Here is a 14847-nt window from a genome sequence, read left to right on the forward strand (position 1 = left end):
CTCTTTTGGTTTGGATTGGAACCTAGAACACAATCCAACACTTTGCACAATATCGGGTCTAGAGGAAGTTAAGTACATAAGAGATCCAATCATTCCTCTATACCTTGTCTCATCAACATCTTTTTCAGTTTCTCCCTTATCTAATTTAGATTTGGATGCATGGGAGTTCCCATGGGTTTGGCATTTTCCATACCAATTTTCTTAACTAATTCCTTGGCATACTTCTCTTGATGAATGAAAATGCCCTTTTCAGTTTGTTTATTTGCAGCCCAAGGAAAAAATTAAGTTCACCCATCATCTCACTTGTCATGAGCAAGTACAAAGGGATTCATTTGCTGATCCAAAAAATAATGTCATCAACATATAACTAAAGATAAGAAATAGAGAGTCCTCTACCAACCATTTTCAAAAAGCTAAAAAGAAGAGAGACAATTTAAAACATGATTAGAATGCTCTTTATTTTCAAAACCCGGAGGCTGCTCCACATATACTTCTCTATCTATCACACCATTTAAAAATGCACATTTCACATCCATTTGGTATAATTTAAAACCACAAAATGCAGCATAAGCTAAGAGAAGTCTTATGGCTTCCATTCGGGCAACAGGGGCAAAGGATTCATCAAAGTCGATTCCTTCTTCTTGGTCATATCCTTGTGCCACTAGCCTTGCTTTGTTCCTTGCAATGCTACCATCTTCTCCCAACTTGTTCCGGAATATCCACTTGGTGCCGGTCACTTTCTTTCCACTTGGCCTTGGAACCAACGTCCACACTTGGTTCTTCTCAAACTCAAGAAGCTCATCCTCCATAGCCTTAATCCAAGATGGGTCACTTAGGGCTTCCTTGACGTTTTGAGGCTCCATTTGTGAAAGAAGGGCAATGTTTGAACCTTCATTTGCCTTTCTAGTGGAAGACCTAGTTTGCACTCCATGAGAGACGTCCCCAATGACAAATTCCTCAGGATAATTCTTTAAGAACCTCCATTCACGAGGTCTAGTGGACTTGGAGGCAGATTCGGTCACCAATGGAATCTGTATGCGGCTGTCTGCAGAATTTCCTTCAGATTCATGAGACAAAATGGAATTGTCTCTTGAATTTTCAGCATTTGCTGTTTCTGGCTCAGCTTGTCCAGAATTTTCTTTCCATGATCTGAGCAGCTTCATCATCCTTTTGAGCTTGATTTCCTGCATCACCATCTTCCAAAATGCTTTGCACCAAGTTAGTATCACAAAATGTAACATGTATGGATTCTTCAATAATTCTAGCATCTTGATGATAAACTCTATATGCTTTACTAGTTGTGGAATATCCTACAACAGCACTCATAAGCCTTTGGATCAAATTTTCCCAAATTTTCTTTGTTATTCAAAAAAACATTTGCATCCAAAGATGTGCAAATAATCTAAGTTTGGTGGGTAGCCTTTCCAAAGTTCATAAGGGGTTTTCTTCAAAAATTTCCTTCTGATTGTTCTATTCAAAAATGTGGCAAGCCGTGTTAACCGCTTCAGCCCAAAGGAATTTTGGAACATTACTCTCACAAAGCATAGCTCTTGTCATCTCTTGTATGCTCCTATTTCTTCTTTCAACAACACCATTTTGTTGTGGTGTTCTTGGACAAGAGAAGTTGTGAGATATTCCATATTCCTCACAAAAGGATTCAAACAATTATTTCAAATTCAGTTCCATGATCGCTTCTTATAGAAGAGATTTTCAAATCCTTTTCATTTTGAATTTTCTTGCAAAAGGTTCAAGGCCGAAAATGCTTCATTTTTGTGTGCAAGAATAAAACCCAAACCTAGTATAGTCATCCACAATTACTAAACCATAATGTTTACCACCTAGGCTTTGAGTTCTAGTCGGACCAAATATCAATGTGTAGCAACTCAAGTGGTCTTTTAGTAGAGATGTCTTCCTTTGGTTTAAAAGAACTTTTGTTTGTTTTCCCATTTAGCAAGCATCACAAGTGATGTCTTTGTCAACTTTATCAAGGGAAGACCTCTTACTAATTCTTTCTTTACAAGTTTGTTTATTTGAAACATACTTGCATGGCCCAATCTCTTGTGCCATAACCACTTTTCAGAATCTTTAGAGTGGAGACAGGCTACCTTTTGATCTTTTAGTTCATCAAGAGTAAGTCCATACATATTATTGAAACGCTTGGCAACAAACATTACTTCATTTGTCTTTTCATTATAACACAACATTCAAGCCTTTTGAAAACACTAAATATCCTAAATCACACAGCTGACTTATGCTCAAAAGATTGTGTTTTAAACCACATACCAAAAGCACATCATCAATGAAAGTAGATTGCTCATTACCTACTTTTCCAACAGCAATGATTTTACCTTTACCATCATCTCCAAAGGTCACAAAACCTCCATCATACTTATTCAGTTTGATAAAGTAAGTTGACCTTCCAGTCATGTGCCTTGAACATCCACTATCCATGTACCACATGTCCTTTTTGTTCTTGGATGCTAGGCAAATCTGCATGAAGAGTTTCAAGCAGCTTTAGGTATCCAAACTAGTTTGGATCCTTTGAAGTTAATCCATCTTGGTTGCCCAAGAGCATTGAAATCACAAAACAACATTGTAAACTTTGTTTCCTACAACTCTCTTTTCAATGAAGCATTGTGCATATGAGTGACCAAATTTCTTGCAATTAACACAATGATTTTCTGATGTGTGCCGCTGAAATTGAGGTGAGTATGTGCTTGAAATGATTAAAGCTTTGAAATTTTCTGGTTTTTGGAGGAGATGCATTTCTTTTAACAAACTGATTTTATTAAGTTATTCCTCTTTGCAAAATTTTCACCAGAATTTTTTGAACATATTGCCTTTCGAATATGAGGTTTTGTTGTAAAATGGTGGTTTCTTGAAAACAACCTCATTTTTTGAAACATAACCCAAACCTGGTCGGTTTGAACTCGGACCAGTTCTTGGTGAAATTTCAGTTTCATTTGTGTATTCTTCATCAGATTTTTCTTCACATGTGAAAACATATCCGATACCTGATTTATTTGGTATGGATTTAGTATTTGATGAAGAGGCCACAAATTTTATAGAGGAAGTGTTGGAAACAGCATCTTCCTTGGCTATGTAGCCTAAACCAGATTTTTCAAACAATGGTCTTTGACTTGCAAGTAATTTGTCCAAGTTACTAGAACCTTGTGCAAATTTTGCCAAGTCACCATTCAGTCTTTTAATCATATCTTTTAATCTTTCATTTTCAGCAATTAACTCATGAGAAGGATCCACAATGTGCTTTCCTTTAATTTTCAAGTTCAGATTTTAAAAATCTGTTTTCTTCAATGATGTCCAAAGCACATTCAGTTTCCTTTACTTTTTCTTTTAAAAATTCATTTTCAGCTCTTAACACATCTCTTTCAGATCTGCAACCATTGTATTTATCAAGCAGTTTTGAGGTATTTAAAGTGAGATCATCAATAATAACATGCAAGTCCTCAATGGTCAAATCATAATAATTTACCTCATCAAGATTGTTGTTTCCAGCCATGAAACAGTCTTTGTCATCTCCTTCAGATTCTTCTTCTTCATTTGAGTCATTCTCAAGATCCTCCCAAGCTGCCATGAGTACTCTCTTCCTTTTCTTCTTTCCTTTGTCCTCCTTTTTGAGCTTTGGACAGTTTGACTTGAAATGTCCAGCCTCCTTGCAATGATGACATGTCACCTTGCTCAAGTCTATCTTGTGCTCCTTTGAACTTGAGCCCTTGTATTTGCCTTTGCTCTTCAACATCCTTCTAAATCTCCTAGCAAAAAACAAAAGCTCGTCATCTGAAATACCATCACTTAACTCACTCTCTTTCGGTTCTATTTGTGACTTAAGGGCTATTCCCTTTTTCTTTGAGTCTGTGTTTGTGTGTGTGGCTTCATAGGCTAGGAGTTTTCCTCTCAGCTCATCATAGGTTATTGGACTTATGTTGTTGCTTTCGGTTAGGACAGTGGCAGTGTTTTCCCACTCTTTTGTGAGGCTTCTAAGGAGTTTTCTCACCAAGGTTTGTTCTGCGTAGTTTGTACCTATAGCATCAAGGTTGTTGATTATGATTGAGAATCTCTCAAATGCTTCATCAATGCTTTCTCCATCCTTCATGCTGAACATCTCGTACTCTTTTCGCAGCATATCAATCCTCGTTTCTTTGACTTGTTTGGTGCTTCATGTGTAACCTGGAGTTTTTCCCAGATTTCTTGGCTGTCTTGCATCTAGACACCTTCCGGTACTCTTCAAAGCTGATAGCACAGTGAAGAAGGTTGATTGCTTTCGCGTTCAGCTCTATCTTCTTCTTATCATCTTCATTCCATTCAGCTTCTTCTTTTGGAGTCACCACTCCATCAGCACTTGTTTTTGTTGGGATCTTTGGACCGCTCACAACGATCTTCCATAGGTTGTAGTCAATGGATTGGATGAAGATCCTTATCCTTTCTTTCCAGTAGGAATAGTTCTTCCCGTTGAAGAAAGGTGGTCGGTTGTTTGATTGACCTTCAGTGAGGGTGTAGGCAACTGTGATTGTGCCAAAGTTGTTCGCCATTGGATCTTTGCTCCAAGCGGTTAAGCTTGATTCTTGAGACCTTTGCTCCTGATACCAATTGAAGGTTGTGGTAGGCTTAGAGAAGGGGGGTTGAATCTATGCCTTCCTTTTACAGTTGCTGTTTTGACCCTTTTTATCAAAGTTACAAATCTGATTCTGTTTGAACTCAGCAGCAGAAATTTATGAGACAATTTATTTTTGTCTCATGAAAAACAGAAAACAGAACATGACAGAGAAGAAAAAGCTAACACCAGCATATATCCTGGTTCGGTTGCTTTGTGCTATGCAACCTATCAGTCTCCTCCACAAATGTGGAAGAATTCACTATAGTTAACAGTTTTACATACACCAATTTCACACTCAAGTTCTAACCTAACTTGACATTGGCTATGCTAACACCTAACTATTTTCTCTAGTGCTAACCCAACTAAGAAAGGGATACCAAACAGGAATAAGATACAAGACACTTGACCAACCTAAAGAAATCTGAAAATAACTCTAGGCTTTTCTCTCAAGTGTTTCTCTCAGCCTTTTTCCACTCATGGCTTTTTCTCAAGATTTCTCACAATGCCTTTTCTCTCAAGAAATTACAGAAAGATAAGCTTAGAAAAGTACATTACAATCAGAAAAACATAAAGGAGATTGACTTCATCAACAGCCTCTGTGCTATGCGAAAAACCAGATTAGCAAGCCTCTGATTCAGTTCTTCATACTGGCGGAATGCACCTTTGATTAGGTTACACTGTCCAGTTAGTTGAACTTCTTCAAAGTGCTCTCTCAGAACAAACACCTTACGTTCACTGATTTTCTCTCCTTGGTTTCTGAATGAACAGCAAGTCTTCTTTTATCTCCTTGCATGTTGCTTGGTTGCTCTTCCTAGGTCAACTTCTTGAGCCTTGAGCTTCACCAACCCACTGTCTCACTTTTTCCCATTAATCCTCACAATGGAAACTTTGCTTCTGACTTTTCCAACTTGACCGAAAGCCATGAAGAAGTAACCGAACTTGTTTTCCAATGGTCAACCAAATCTGAACCCTTGAACACCAACTTGGTCCCCAAGTTTTGAAGACGTAGATACACAGCAGAATAGGGCAGAGAACAACTTTCCCTTCAAAGCCATTTTCGGATAGAGCAGATAGTAGGGAAGAAAGGATGAAGATCTGATGCATGCAAGATGTTATGGTTTACCTTTCTTAAGCTTGATTTAGCTTCTGTGCTCCAAGCTTCAACTCTCTCTCTCTTGCTTCTTGGTTAATGGCTTATGGAAGAAGCTTTTCTTCTCTTCTCTTTCTTGCTTTTTTGAAAACTTGATGTGACTTGATTAGAAGGAAGAAGAACGTGCTTTTAGTTAAGCAAGAGAGGGAATTTCAATTCTGAAACTAGTTCGGGCTTGGATCGGGTATTAGTATGCATGGCCGATTTAATTTCTTTGGTTTCTTCCTTTGCTTTGCTGGGCTCTTTATTTTGCTTTCAGCCCATATTCTTTGCTGACTGCCTTTATTCATTTGGGCTGTTAATTTGGCCTGCAACAATAAACAATTAGTTAATAAGTAGATATAATTAATCAATACTAATTATTTATTTTGCTCAAAAATAATGTTTGTCATCATTAATTAATTTAGTTAATTTCTTAACTCAACAGAGTTTGTTTTTCAAATCATTTATTATAGTATTCTTTACGTTTATTTTTTTAAAAAATCTTTTTTATTTTTATTTGGATTTATTCATTTAATTGTTTACTTATTTTTATTTGGCTATGTATAAAATATTATTTTTTATGTATTTTATTGGTGCTTTATTTTTTAATTTAATATTTATTTATATTAATATATTAAACTATTAGTTTATTCATATATTTTTTTATTTTTAATATAAATATATTTTTGCTAATTTTTATGTATTATTTTTAATTTAATAAATAAATACTAATTTTATTATAAAATTAAGTAATAAAATCTATTTAAATATTTAAATTAAAATGATAGAATAATATAAAAAATATTTAAATTAATATCTTTTTTATTTAAGAGTAATTTCGAATAATATAATCTAAATAACGTTTATTCTATGCTTTACTTGCAACACTAACATCGTGGGAACATAAAATGAGAAAACATCATATCCAACTCAAAACCTTAAAGTATTAAGTAAATGAGTCTCTCATCTTATAAACTCCTCACTCTTCTATGTTTTCTTTGATGTGAGACTAACTTCAATACTCCTCACACTTGTAACACTAACAAATATAAATTATGTTAATACAAATATACTTTTTATTAAAATCAAATTTGTAAAATTAATTTTATATAAACTACTGTTTGTAAATTTAAATCCAAATACACACCTTAGTAGGTTCAGTTCGGTGGTTAACATGACAACATTAAGAGTGCTATTGGCCAGCGCAGTTGATAGAAGTCTAGAAATTGACATGTAAATCAATTGGTTCGTTCTCTTTACAAATTACAATGAGAGACTGGTGATCTTTTTCTAGTTTTTACATACCCAAAACAACGTACTGTAACAACAAATTAGCTCTTAATATAGTAGCCAACCCAATACTCCATGAAAGAATTAAAATATAGAAATGGATTGTTACAGTAAAAGGGAGAGAACTCAATCTGGATTAGTAAAGTTAAATTGCTACCACCAATTTCAATACACATTTTAACTGAATTTCTTGCTCCTTATTCGTTCAATCATGGTTTAGCCAAGCTCAGGCTTCTAGATTTTCACTAACCAAGCTTGAGGGAGATAGATATTTATCATCAAACTTTATTGCTGCGGTGATTATAGTAGCTATGTAATTTTAGTAACTATTTCTAAAATTAAAGTAACAATGTTTTATTATTTAATAATATTTTTTAACTTGAAAAATAAAAATAAAAAATATAATTAAAATATAAAAAAATATAATTTTAATTTTTATAATTTTTTTAAATGTTATTAAAACGGTTTAACAACTATAACTATTATAATGAATTAATGATAAAATCATAAACATTATAGACTCTACCATTTATATAACTAAGGGCCGTTTGGAAAAATTTAGAAGTAATTTTTTTTAATTTTTGACTTATAAAAAATAATAGTATTAATGTCTAGTGCAATTTTTAAAATTAAATTGTAACTTTCTAAGAAGCTATTTAGGAGCTTATAGAAAAGTTAAAAAAAATGACTTCTCTCTAATACTTCTATTTTTCATTAGATTTCTATAAAATAAGCACTTTTAGAGTTAAAAATCCAAATACAAAATAATTTATTTATAAATTACTTTTAACAAAGTCATTTATTGTTTAAATTATTTTATCAAAAGGAACTTAATTAAGTTGGTTACCAAACTGAACCTAAGTGTAAATCTGTAATAAGCTAATTATATATAGCTTGTGGCACAAGCTATCTCCTTTGAAAGTCATCATTTGATTTAGTCATATACTAGAAATTCTCACTCTGACGGAGTCACGGTCTCACTTCTCACTGCTAATTAAAGAGAAACTTTAACGAAAAGATTAGAGAAAAGTAATGATGATAGTTGACTTACAATAGTAGAAAATGATTATACTCGGTCACTTTTTCTTAAATCTTTTTTGGTATATTAATATAATTTAATAAAGTAGTAATTTAGAAAATAATAATAATAATGTGACTTTTTTATTTTAAAAAAATAATTATTTGTGCGAATCATTTATAACTCAAATGATATAATTTTTTTATACTGGTCGCAAGTTCGCGAATTTGAGTCTCCTATCGCCACCAGGTTGTTGGAGGTGGTGTGAAAAGATTAAAAAAAGTAATGGAAGAATGTAAAAATGAGAGATTTGAGGAAGAAGAAATAACGGTAAAGTTGAGGTTGAAAATAAAGGATGAGATAATTTAAGAATTTTATTAAAAAATTAATAAAAATTTAAAATTTAAATATTTTTATTGTATAAAATCTATTTTTAATGAGTATAATTTCCTTCTTTATAAATATTTTTATCTTCTTAAAGTTCATGAATACAAACTTCTATTATTTTTTCTTCTTTCACTCCGTTTCACTATTTCTTTTCATTATTTCAATAGCAAAGTTACGGAATTTTCCCAAATATTAAACTCTCTTATTCTCTGATTTGATTCATAATAAAGCCAAATTCAAATAATGGAACCGTGGTCAGTGATGCATGTCTCTTCCACTTCCACTCTCTATATATAACGTGAAAAATTCAAGCTTTTTCCCTAAGGAAGACAAAAGAAAATGCTGTAAGGTGGGTACGCGTTGATTGGAAAAAGTGGGACAAAAAAGGAAAAGCAATAACAAAAGAAAGAAGAAAAATCCATACCTCTTTTATTTATATGAAAGGGAAGAATAGAAAGATAAGAAGAAAAGCTTTGAATTGGAGCATGGAGAAAGAAGAAGTGGGTGCAAAATGGGTAACACACTATTCAAGTGATCACCAAATACTGTTGGTTGGGGACGGTGATTTCTCCTTCTCTCTTTCACTCGCACGATCCTTCGGTTCTGCTTCCAACATTGTAGCTTCTTCTCTTGATTCCTACGGTCTCTCTCTCATTTTCACTATGATTCTTTATTACTCTCTTGATTCTGGTGTTGTTTAATGTAAAAGTTTCGAACTTTGGATCTTTGATAGATACTTATGGATATATGATTGAATGTTCCTTTTCCCCTTTCGCGGGAAAAATTAGGGTGGATATATATATTTTTTGTTTGTTCTCTTTTTTTTGTGTTTAAAATATTAGAATGAACTATTAAGCAAGTGTGGAAGTTCGAATCTTCCGTTTTGTATGCAGCAACCCATTAGCTAATAGCAGACCTTACATGGAGATGAGGCTCAGGTCCACAACGGATTAGTCCTTAGTTCGTTCGGATTAGAAGATACCATGGACAAAAAAAAAAAAAACCATTATTCTCTTAGTTTATTATTCTGTGGCTTGTGTTCTGTAACTTTTAACAATGATGAATCACTTTCTAGCTATTTGTTTATACCTTTTAACCACGTTCTATTCTTCACAACTAGTGAAATTGCTTGTAAACCAGTGTATTTATATTTATGTGTTTTTCTTTTTTTAATTTTTTTTTTGACTTTCCCTTCCCGTTTCATAGGACATAGTATGGTATTGGTAGCTAGTGTTTGCTCATGTTATGTTTGTTTTTTCAGGTTGGTGCTTATTTTGGTCCTTGAGGAGTCAAAATAGTCCCCATAAATAACTATAAGGGAAATGTTTTAAAATGAGTTATGTTATTTGTAATCACTTGGCACACTCTTCTACCATTGGATTAGATGTGTGACCTATTTAATTTGGTTTCCATATGGGGATATATGTATATGAGACATAGCAAGCACACACAATGTTCACAATATCACTCTTTCAAGTGTTATATGGCTAGAGTAAAGATGGGATGGTGGAAAAGGGATGAGTGAGATAAGGGGTAACTTATAAGCTTACATTGTTCTAATGCAAATGCTTCTTCTATTCCCCCTTTATCATTTTCACTTTAGTCAAGCATACCCTTAGTGTAATTATTTTGTTACTTTGATTCTTTGAAAAAATGATTCTACCTGACTTTTGGCATTGATTGATGCTGTCCACATCATTCATGAAGATGATGTTACCAAGAACTACAAGCAAGCGAAATCGAATTTAGACGAACTACAAAAGCTAGGAGCGTGCTTGTATCACGGAGTGGATGCAACCAAGATGAAGTATCTTCTGGAATTCAAGATGCGCAGGTTTGATCGCATTATATTCAACTTTCCTCATGCAGGTTTCCATGGAAAGGAAGACAACTTGACAGTGATTCAGTAAGTTTTCCAGTGACCGGTCATATATTTGGATTCCTCATTATTGTTCATGGATAATAGTGTAGTAGCAAGTATAACTAAGTTATGTCTTTTCGCCTTTCGGGAAGATTACAAATGGCAATGATTTAGTTATTCATTATGTGTTTCTTAAATATACAAAGTTAAGAACATGAATTAACCTTCTCAATACGCACATATTTGGTTTTTATAGAATTGTTATTGACTTGTAATTGTTCATCATGAGTATTTTACTATTTTCGCATTAAGTTGTTGTCTACTAGTAGTAGTATTCTACTATGTTTCTTTTTTATTTTTTGGTTTATATTGAATTTCATTTTCCACTATTTATCCTACTAAACTTTACAGGAAGCATAAAGATCTTGTGCTTGGTTTCTTCAAGAATGCAAGTTGCATGCTTAGTGCTAATGGTGAAATTCATGTGAATCATAAGACTAGTCCTCCTTTCAGCAACTGGGAGATAGAGAAGCTTGGTGAACAAAGCTTATTGACATTGATCGAGCTTGCTGACTTCAGGAAAGAAGATTACCCTGGTTATAACAACAAGCGAGGCGATAGTGGTAGATGCGATGAACCCTTTCCACTCGGAATGTGCAGCACTTACAAGTTTATTTTCAATCCTAGAGCTACGATGAGGAAGTGGGAGAGGAAAAGGAAAAGGGGTTTAGGAGAGCAAATATGCCGCCCATATCAAGAAATACAAGATGCTAGGCAGCAATTACCAACTACTTCAGTTTATCTCAATTGTTATTTTCAATCAAATCAAGTTTCCAAATTCCAGCGAATCATGTCATCACTGTATGGTTTGTCAAATGAACACGCTCCAATCGGATGTGGCTACCTGAACAATGTTGATGCAACACACCATAGAGCTGCTCATTGTGCTGCCTACTATTCTCTGGGTATGAGACAGAGCTCTCAGAGATTGTTGCAACCAATGAAGCCATTGAATTCTTTCCAACCATGGCCAACATTAACTAATGTTAGATATTCTCAAACAAATTATGTTAGAACAACGGATATCACTCCGCTGCCACTTGTTGCTAGAAATGAAGGCTACCAAGTAAGTATTTGTTTGACAATGGTTTATAAATTATAAACAAAGAGATATATTATTTGGGGAATGCATTTAGTGAACCAATTCAAACTTGGTATATGATGTACTATCATAAATCTAACTAAGATATATAGTTACAAGATTATCTTGGTGCATTGTCCTATGATTTATACATTATTATTTATATATCTAAAAATGGACATCCTATCTGTTAGAGATATAAGCCATTCATGTGGCTTAAGCTTTTGAGAAAAATGATTTCATGACATAATATAGTGAAAGAAAAACACACATTCTTAGATGGTGGCAAATGTTCCAAAATATCTACTTTTAGACGTCCAAATAATGTTTCTCACAATGCAACTATGTCCTTAAAATATGCTTTTTCCCTAATCATCTCTCAGGTCTATAGTGGCAGTTCAAATTATATGGGAGAAGCAGTTGGTGGAACAGTTCAAAGTTATCACTATAAAAGAGTAGAGAGACCTGAATTCCATAGCCATATCTCTCAGTTGCATTGGAAAGAAGTTGTCAATGGTGGCAACTATGTTCATAGTGACATTCCCAGGATGAGTGTGATAGAAGAGAGGAATATGATGTTTGTTAGGTCCTGATGAATGATGATGTTGTTAATCATCCCTTTTTTCTATTTGACTTATTAAGCTATCAACATCTATCATATCTTGTTAAATATGTTGATATTTTTCATAGCAAGCTCTCGTTTGATCAAAGCTGACATTTATCCTATGGTGAAAATTCAGGTGAAGTCGACTTCACGTGAAGTTGATACCTGAGAATTGTTGGAAGAAAATTTAGTCAAATCAGTCGAATCATTTAACGGTTTTCAGGTATCAACTTTACGTGAAGTTAACCTCACCTGAGTTTTCACCTTATCCTTTATATCAAATGTCCAACTTTGTACGGGCCTTCTAGTGTTTATTTATTTATTTTAAATGTTCAAGAGTAAATTCCACAAAAAAAAAATGTTCAAGAGCAAACAACCATTTTGACATTTGAAAGATTTTGATTTTAACAAAATGAATATCTAAACATTTGACAAAATGAACTAATTGTTAACTCATCATTTTAGATGTTTAGGCTATTTTGTCAAACGAAATTGACATTTGGGTAGTTCATTTTGTCAAAAACAAAAGTTGAAATCTATTTTATCAAAGTCAGAATCTTTCAAATGTCAAAATAATTATTTACTCTTAAAACAGTAGGAAGAATTTAGTTTTCACATTTATTGATATTGTATTGTGTCTCAAAAGTTATTCTCTTACTTCTATCCTAATTGAATTATACTTGTGAGAAGGCTGCATCTCTTTTTCTTTTCTTTTCTTTTTTTTTTTTTTTGCTGGCTAATGTGGCCTTGTATTAGTGCGTGTGCATTATGCTTTGTTTTGATGTTTTGATCTGATTTTTCAATAAGGAAAGAAAAGTCATATTTCAGGAAAACCAAATCAAAGAATTAAATGAATAATAATATGCCCAAATATAATTTGCATTTACTTTCCGTGGGAAAGTGTTAAATAAATATGTAATAATATATTATCATATACAACATAAATGATCATATAAACATCTAATTTGTATGTAATAGTATATTATCATATACAAACATATATGATCATTTATGTTGTATATGATAATATAAACATCTAATTTGTATGTATTGTATGTAGGAAAAGGTTATATGATCATATAAACAACTAATTTAGATATTTATATGATCATTTATGCTTTTTGTGGATTATTTTGAATAAAATTTCTGTAAAATATAAGATTTTTCAAAAAATTATTTGTTTTGATTTGTCTTAAATAAATATTATACGATTCAATGATTCAAGGGTTTATTTGTTTTTAGTTAAAATTACTTCTAAAATAAAAAGACATATAACATTCAAGATCTTCATTATTCTATTTCATATACATTTTTTCAAGCTTTAAGAAATAAATCTCAATTATACAAGAGATTGCTTCTTATTAAAGTTAATTAACTTTTTTAAATTATAATATTTTGTTAGAATGGTTGAGTGGTCTAAGGCACAGATTTGTTAAAATTATTTATTTTGATTTCAGTCATTGTTCTATCCCATATACATTTTTCCAAACTATAAGAAGTAAATCTCACTTATACATGAGATTGCTTGTTATCAAACTTAACTAACTTTTCGAAACTATAACATGTTGTCAAAATGGCCGAGTGGTCTAAGACGCCAAACTTAAGTTCTGGTCTTCGTGAGAGGACATGGGTTCAAAGGACGTGGATTCAAATCCCATTTCTGACATTTGGAAAAATGATTTTTTCGTAAAATTATTTGTTTTGATTTCAATCTCAAAAGTTTGTTTGTTTTAAGTTAAAATCGCTTCTAAAATAAAAAGGTATATATAATTCAAGATATTTATTATTCTACCGCATATGTATTTTTCCAAGCTAATAAGAAGTAAATCTCACTTATACAAGAGATTGCTTTTTGTCAAATTTAACTAACTTTTCTAAATTATAATGTATTGTCAGGATGGCCGAGTGGTCTAAGGCGCCAGACTCATTTTAAGAGTTTGTTTGTTTCAAGTTAAAATCTCTTCTAAAATAAAGAGACATACATAACTCAAGATATTCATTATTCTATCTCATATACATTTTTTCAAGCTATAAGAAGTAAATCTCACTTATACAAGAAATTGCTTGTTATCAAAGTTAACTAAATTTTTCAAATTATAATATATTGTCAGGTGGTCTTCGTGAGAGGACGTGGATTCAATTCCCATTTCTGACATTTGAAAAAATGATTTTTTCGTAAAATTATTTGTTTTGATTTCAATCTTAAACAAGTATTTTTTTCGATAGTTTGTTTGTTTTAAGTTAAAATCGCTTCTAAAATAAAAAAGTATATATAATTCAAGATATTTATTATTCTACCGCATATGCATTTTTCCAAGCTATAAGAAGTAAATCTCACTTATACAAGAGATTGCTTGTTGTCAAACTTAACTAAATTTTCTAAATTATAATGTATTGTCAGGATGGCCGAGTGGTCTAAGGCGCCAGACTCAAGTATTATTTTAAGAGTTTGTTTGTTTCAAGTTAAAATCCCTTCTAAAATAAAAAGACATACATATATAATTCAAGATATTCATTAAGCTATAAGAAGTAAATCTCACTTATACAAGACATTGCTTGTTATCAAAGTTAACTAATTTTTTTAAATTATAATATATTGTTAGGTGGTCTTCGTGAGAGGGCGTGGGTTCAAATACTACTTTTGATATTTGGAAAAATAATTTGTCGTAAAATTATTTATTTTGATTTCAATCTTAAACACGTATTATTTTCAAGAGTTTGTTTGTTTCAACTTAAAATTGCTTCTAAAATAAAAAGACATACATGATTTAAAATAGAGTAAAGTATCGTTTTTGTCCC

The 14847-nt window shown here is 32.4% G+C and overlaps 1 protein-coding gene across 1 annotated transcript; it reads left to right on the forward strand.

Annotated features, from left to right (window-relative positions):
* The first annotated feature begins 8740 nt into the window (after positions 1 to 8740).
* Positions 8741 to 12093, forward strand: LOC130959377 (uncharacterized). Its single transcript, XM_057885293.1, has 4 exons — positions 8741 to 9084; positions 10150 to 10348; positions 10715 to 11429; positions 11828 to 12093. Exons 1-4 carry the CDS (start codon positions 8880 to 8882, stop codon positions 12035 to 12037), a joined length of 1329 nt encoding a protein of 442 aa, XP_057741276.1. The 5' UTR covers positions 8741 to 8879; the 3' UTR covers positions 12038 to 12093.
* The last annotated feature ends 2754 nt before the right edge of the window (positions 12094 to 14847 follow it).

Source organism: Arachis stenosperma, chromosome 1 (genome assembly GCF_014773155.1).
Source record: "Arachis stenosperma cultivar V10309 chromosome 1, arast.V10309.gnm1.PFL2, whole genome shotgun sequence".
Classification (NCBI taxonomy): Eukaryota; Viridiplantae; Streptophyta; class Magnoliopsida; order Fabales; family Fabaceae; genus Arachis; species Arachis stenosperma.

Excerpts from the sequence above, each read along its gene's own strand:
- LOC130959377 (XM_057885293.1), top strand. The coding sequence starts at position 8,880 with ATGAAAGGGAAGAATAGAAAGATAAGAAGAAAAGCTTTGAATTGGAGC. Across the intron at positions 9,085-10,149 it reads TTCTTCTCTTGATTCCTACG|ATGATGTTACCAAGAACTAC; the intron begins GTCTCTCTCTCA and ends TCATTCATGAAG. Across the intron at positions 11,430-11,827 it reads CTAGAAATGAAGGCTACCAA|GTCTATAGTGGCAGTTCAAA; the intron begins GTAAGTATTTGT and ends ATCATCTCTCAG.